The sequence below is a fragment of the Galeopterus variegatus genome, unplaced genomic scaffold, assembly GCF_000696425.1.
Source record: "Galeopterus variegatus unplaced genomic scaffold, G_variegatus-3.0.2 Scaffold10656, whole genome shotgun sequence".
Taxonomy (NCBI): Eukaryota; Metazoa; Chordata; class Mammalia; order Dermoptera; family Cynocephalidae; genus Galeopterus; species Galeopterus variegatus.
The window spans coordinates 51,274-58,191 of record NW_007736767.1 but is presented as its reverse complement, the minus strand read 5'-3'; the positions used below and the strand labels follow the sequence as shown (position 1 = coordinate 58,191).

Sequence of the window (6,918 nt, the reverse complement as noted above, 5' to 3'; positions counted from 1 at the left end):
CTGCAGTGTAGCTGCGGACAACTCTTGGCCACACGAATGGGGAGGCTCCCAGCCAGGCTGCAGAACAGAGGAGCGAAACACCCGGCTCTGTAGCCCTGTCCTGCTCTCTCACTGGCTGGGAGCCTGTGGGCTGACAGTGCTGTACAGGGCAGCAGGGCCTTGGCATAAACACGGAGTTGGACCTGGAGGTGCAGTCACTAGAGGTGGGATCAACGCGCGCTCCGCAGCAGGCCGTCCTCAGAGGAGATCTGAGTGGCGCACCCCCGTGAGGACACAGAGGGAGCTTCCGGGGCACCCTGGACGGTCTTCTAGTTCACAGTCCCCATTGTTCCAAGGCCTCGCTGCATTCCTACCAGGGGTCCCTAGCTTACACTAGCTGGGGCCATTTTCTGCAACCCAAAGGGGTTCTAATTATTACCCGACCAAGATTTGTTTGAAGACGTTCTTTGAAGTAAGTCGTGTTGTTATTACTCTTTGGAGGCTGATATGGGGATCCGAACCCTTGACGTTGGTGTTATCAACACCAAGCTAGCTCTAACCAACTGAGCTAACCGGCCAGCCTTGTTTACAAGTTTTAACTTTAAAAATAACCACAATGTAAGGCTATATATCTTGAGAGAGGCTTGAGTCACACAGGTGGATGCACTTGTAAAAACTCATCAAATGGAAAACTTGATTTGTGCATTTTTTGATAGCTAGATTTTACCTTAAAAGAAAAAAAAACTGTACATAACAACAAAGTAACCTAAATCCCCTAGAATAAAGGAACTGAATCTTTTAAAGTGATTAAGTATCCACACAATGAAATGTTATACAGCCAATAAAACGTTTCAAAGGCTAATAGCAGAGCAGAACGCTTCTGTTAATGTGTAGAGAAAGGAACAGGACAAGAAATCTTTCTGGTCCTAATTTTAGAACGCATATACGTGTACTGCATACTCATGTGTAAGACTCGGCGTATATGTTATATGAATATGCACGGAATAAAACTGGAAGAGAATAGACTGAGATGTTAAACATGGTTTTGTCTGCGGGTAATTTTCATTTTCTCTGTATTTCTTCGTTTTCTAAGTTCTCTCTGGTTTGAATGAAATCCCCACCTTCTATTTGAGCCTCTGTTTCCTCATCTGTGAATGTCATCATCCCTGACTCGCGCTTAATCATAAATAAGACAGTTTATTTAGCACAGGGCCTCCTCCTAGGAAGCCTCCAGCAGACCTGAGCATCTGTCCTGTCCTGCCCTCCTTTAGGCCAATGAGGAGGGGAATGGCTTTTCCCATTTTCTCTCAGACCACCTAGAGGGAAGAGGGGCAAGGATCTGTCTGCTGCTATTTCATGAGAAGCCACCAAGGGAAGGCAGTGACAGGCCAGAGTCCCTCGCAAGGTCTAGAACTCAAGTCACCCTGGAGCTTCCTGCGCCAGCCCTGCTCTGTCCTGGGCAATCCAAGGCAGGCAGGTTTTCTGGAAGCCGGGTTGTCTGCCCTAATCCACTGCAACATATTTATGGAAATGCTTGCTACACTCTCCCAGGGTGGACTTGCAGAGGATTCTTCCACTGTTTGCTTTCTCTGGAAAACCACCAAGTTAGCCCTTCTCAACGCCTCCCCTCACCCACCACCCACGCTCCAGATTTCCCCACCCTGTGTTCATCGCATTAGAAGCCAGTGTGGCTTCACCAAGAGATACAAAGGAGTGCTTTTGTCCCCTTGCACTGGCTCCTCTAGGGCCAGAGGAGACCTGAGCTGAGCTTGCTGCACCCTGAGAGCTAGTGACACCCTCCTGACCCAGACCCCTCCTGTTATACACTTACTCTCAAATAATGTCGCTTACCATGTCACTAATTCAGTGACTCATCAGGTGGACTCATCAGCTCCAAGCCTCATAACATACTCCACAGAACAAAGACAATTCCTGCAGGGAATCCCGCTGTGGGTAAGACATTGCACTAGACACTTCACATAACTCTGGTCCTTATTCTTACCCTACACCCTACACAATAAGTACTGTAATCCCATTCACAGTAGAGAACACAGAGACTCAGAGAGGTAATGTGTCACGCCTAAGCTCTTTTGCACTGCTGCACTGTACGCCAGGGTATGGACACTGAGGCCACTCTTGCTGGAGGAGCAGAAAGGGGTGTACCACACAGAATTAGGTGGGCAGAGAAGCAGGCGGGGATGCCACACAGCCAGGGACAGTGCAGCCAGAAGGAAAGCCCCACCACCACACCTGGCTGCTCTGGTCACAACGTACCTTTTAAAACCAGAGGGCATGGAGTGGGAGTGAACAGGGGGGATAAAGATATTGGTTGGATTTTCACAACTTGTGTATGATCATGCCATGCTTGTGTGAATAAAAGATGAGCAGCTTTTTGTAAGAGAAGACTGATTACAATATATGAGTGTGATGATTTTGCAGATGAAGTCGGGGGTCTCTGTACTGGAAAGGATCAGTCAGGCACCACGTGGGTGGGCAGCTTTATTCTTTCTGCTCGTCCTAAGCCAGTTCTTATGACAAGCAGAGAAACCAAAGTCCTCTGAGGACCTCTTCACAGGGTATGGCCGGTTCTGGAGTCTGGCCAAAGGATGGGAGAGTAAGTAGGGTTGAGAAGAGCTCAGACTACCCATGCCACGCAGTTACCTGGGCTGTGGTGGCCCTACCCCAGGCATGACAGGTCCCCCACCTACTCCCAGGTCTAAGACATCTGTTTCCTCATTCTAGGAGCTCTGTCAGAAGAGAGCAGCGGAAGTGGAGGTCCTGGCCAACTGATCGTCAACCTACCTCGCTGCTGCTGTCCTCTGCACCCAGCCCCTTCCCAGCTCTTGCCACACCTGGTAGGAATAACTTGTTCACTCTCTCATCCCTGCAATGCCACAGGCTCCGGGGAGGCAGGGCTGTTCCTGCACACACCCCACCCAACCATTCTCACACACACATCCCAGGGTCTACAGTCCTATGTTTGCATTCAGAAGCAACACAGAGCATCCTTGGACCCAGGGAAGAAAACTTCCACTCTGCTGGGCTGGGAAATCATCTCAGGAGGCCTTCCCTCCCAGGCTGGGGAGATCACCAACCCTATGGTCAGAATTACAACCCAGAGGGACTTGTTCCCTAATCCTGCAAGAGCTTGGGGAGAAGCCTAGAGTCAATGCTTCCCACCTCACCCTCCCCACTGCCTCTTTACACACCAATATCTCAACATGGTGTGTTCAATCAACCAGAGGTTGAGGGACCAGGCAGAGCCAGGTGGGAGCCACGGAGGTTAAAGGAGGAAGTGGAGGAGGAGGTCCACCCTCCTTTTCAGGCCCAAATTCCACTTTGCTGCATACTTTCCCTAAGTACAGCAGTCCTTCACACTTTAGTGAGAATTAGCTTGTTATATTGCTTCCTTTAAGGAGGGGCTTAGCATGACAGCCCTGGACACCCATTATAAAAAGGTAATGATTGAGGACGTGGAGGAAGGAGAGGGATGTCTGCAAAAATCTACCTTCCCTAATAATCGAGAATGCTAAGGGTATGTGTTCTCAACTCACTTTGCCCACCCACCCTTACTCTGAAGGAGCAGGGACCCCCACTGTGTCAGTTTGGTAACATCTGCCTCACACTAAAGACAAATCAGCAGACAGGTGCACTTGACATTTAGCCATTTTTAATGTCCAAAAGCTCTGTACAAAAAAAAAAAAAAAAAAAAATCATGAATGAATCCTCACAATACCCCTGTGAGGTATGTAAGTAAGTATTATTCTCCCGTTTTGCAGATTGGGAAACTGAGGCAGAGAGGTAAAGTGACCGGCCAGTGGTCCCAGCAAAGCTTAAAGTCAGGACCAACCAAAAGAACACAAAGGATTCCTCCCAGTTCAGCCCCGATCTCTGACTCCTTATCTAGACCTTGTCTGCAAAGAAATTAAAACTTTTTAATACATGCAAAAATAAAAATAACAACAAATCTAGAAAGGTAGTGAACAGACATACAGTAGTTCTGCGAAAGAATTCAGCCAAGAGGGTCAAACGTTTTCCAATACTCGGTAGATGTAAACAACTTCAGCATCTTCTCTCTTCAAATATCATGAGCAATGCCACATCCGTTTTTCTGCAGATGTGCACAAACCTAACCAAAGAGAGGCTTCCCTGGCCCCCCACAGGTCAGGCTGGGAGGACACTTCAGCAACACCAGTCCCCAGCAGGGAGAGATGCAAATCTGGCCCCTCTCTGCCACCTCTTCCGAGCAGCCTTCCCACTGTGTGGACAGAGTTGATCTGGCAGCCTTTAGCTCAGCAGGGTCTGGCCCTTTCTGTTTCCACTGGAGGCAGCTCAAAGATCCTCGGCAAGGATGGCCTGGAGTCCAGATGACTCCCTCCCGCCATCCTTAGCCCACTCCTGCACACTCCCCTGATCACAAGGGCCGTCCCAGCACCCACCCTTGACCGCTGCAGCAGGTGGGGGCCCTGGGCCATCTTGGGCCACCGGGGCTGGGAGGAGGTGCAGAGGGACCCGCAGCTCAAGGCTTTGGCTTCCATGGCACCTGCCACCCAGGTTCCCAGGCAGATCAGGCAGGCCTCTTCCACTGTGCCCGTCTGCCTCTGGAAGCTCTTCCCTCCCCGAGAGGGAGTCCTCGATGTTTCCAGCTCCTTGGGAAACCACTACCACCCTGCCAGCCCCAGGAGAAGGCAACAGGGGAATGGAAACAGAGGCAGAGGCCCCAGCCAGCCCCAACAGACCATGCAGGTGGTCCTACCTGCGGCCTCCCAGGTTGGAGATGGGGGCATGAGAAGGAAGAAAACTGGGGGAAGCTGCCTTTAAAGTAATAAATCCACCCAGAATGGTCTTCACCCCTCCTTCCCCACCTCAGGCAGCAGAGAGGGGAGAGACCTCAGGGTGAGCAGCAAGAACAGAAAGGGCAAGACACTGACACTGGCTGGGGTCTGCTCCAGGCCAGGGGCTGTCGGAACCGCTCTGAGAGGGGAGAGAAGAGAGCAGGGTGGCAATTAGCTCTGTTTGGCAATTTGGGGAGTGAGCTCCTTGCAGGCCAAACGCCGGCCCGTCTGCGAGGTGCACACACCCGGGTGGGCCGTCCCTGCGCCTGTGTGGTTTACAAGATATGACTGTGTGCTGTCTAAATGTCCTATCGAAAGTTCGTTCAAAAAGGTTCCCAATTCACCCCAGTCTCTCCAGAAAGCCAGCACCCCCAGGGCCACTTCCAGTGAAGCCCACCCAGGACACCCCCAGCCTGCATGGGGCACTGTGGGAGGGGCAGGGAGGACACCCCTACAGGAAGTCCCCAGCAGCAGACGGCTCCGGACTGTGGCTCTGCTCCTGCCACCGGTAGCGCAGCCTCGAGAAGGGCTGGTCCTGCAAGCTCTCCAGCTCAGGGAAGCCCAGCTGGTTGAGGATCTCATAGACTCCAGCCTTCGATGCCACCTGGGAGGAGAGCAGAGGCAGGGGCAGCATTTCAGTGGAGGGAGGGAGTCATTCGGTCACCCTGCCCCTTTGTCATGCCATCCTCCCCTTGCTGGGTTCTGAACACGGGGACAGCGACCCAGACACATCTGTGTTTTGAACTCTGTTAACACCTCTGAGCTTCAGTTTCCTCATAGCAGGGAAAAGCGTTGAACTCGCAGGCCTGTCTCCAGCAGGACACAGAAAGCACTTGGCAGTCAGTAAGCTCAGCATACAGGGAGCAGCACGGAAGACCCCGAGCAGATACTCAGCAGCCCAGCCCGCACGGAGGGCTGCAGAAGGTGGCGGGGATGCAGGCAAACAAGAGCCCCTTGGCCCTGGGCTGCAGGCCTCAGCCCCCAGCAGAATCGGCACATGGCCCTGTGGCCCAGTGGCCCAGTCCCAGCACCAGACTCGAACCACCCAACAAGCAGTCCCCCTCTCTCCCACCATCCTGAAGAATGGGGAACTGCAACCTCCGCTTGGAACAAAGGGACAGGTTTGTTCCTCTCTCTGGTTCCCCCAAGCAAAAAGTGTCCTCATCCCCCGGCCCACCTCCACCCTACCCCAGGGGCTCACAGAGGAAGCTGAGCCCAGGCTGGCTCAAGAGTGTGGCCCCAACATGGCTTTGGCGTGACCCCCATATCAGGTGTCCTGACTCAAACACCTGTCTACATGCATGACAGGTCATTTCAAGCACTTCCCCACCCTGATGTCACAAGGACCACCCCCCAGGCTGTCCTCGGCAGCCCCCACTCCTGTCACTGGGCACTGCCATGGCCTCCCTGCCTCTGTTCCCTGGTAGCTCTGAAGCCACCTGCACACCTGCCAAGCCCCCACCCCACTTCTGTGCCCACCTGGCTGGGTCACCGGCCTCCCGCTGTCCACCACCCACCTCAAGGAAGCTAATTCCAGCCTTGAGTCAGGATTAGAACAGACAGGACCTGTGAGTGAGGTCAGGAGAGGCCAGCTTCTTGGCAGACGGGTAATTACAGGCCACCTGCCGAGGAGGGAAGGAGGCCTCTCTCCTGACCTGGAGGTGCCAAGGCCACAGCTCTGACTCTAAAAGCAGCTGAGCAGAGGAAGAGCCAGGAGGCCAAACAGAGGGACTGAGAAGGTCAGATGGTGAGGACGGCATCTTAGGCAAGTACATGGTGGAGCCAACCAGCCAGCTCTAATGGCGACCTGAAACAAGCTACTACCTTCCCTGTGCTGTCTCCTCCTCTGTGAAATGGGAGAGTAGCAGTCACACTCGTTAAGGCATGCCTGCCTAGCACAGGCCTGGCGGATGGTGCCATGTGGACCTCATCAATCCCACCACAACCCTCCAGGCTGGTCCAATAGCATGAATGTTGATTTCCTTCTTATTGTTGAGGACAGCAGGCTTGGAAGGGTTGACTAACTTGTCCAAGGTCCTAGCTGGAAGGAGACAGGGGCAGGGCCACCACAGCCTTGCACTTGGCCCTCACAGGGCACAGGTGA

The 6,918-nt window shown here is 53.0% G+C and overlaps 1 protein-coding gene across 1 annotated transcript in view; it reads right to left on the bottom strand.

The window, feature by feature from the left end:
- Positions 1-5,097: 5,097 nt before the first annotated feature.
- Positions 5,098-6,918, bottom strand: part of PALD1 (phosphatase domain containing, paladin 1) — a 36,698-nt gene continuing 34,877 nt past the window's right edge. The window contains exon 19 of the mRNA XM_008594364.1: positions 5,098-5,418. Within this exon, the coding sequence (XP_008592586.1) occupies positions 5,266-5,418 (153 nt within the window). The 3' untranslated portion in view covers positions 5,098-5,265. The remainder of the gene's footprint in view (positions 5,419-6,918) is intronic.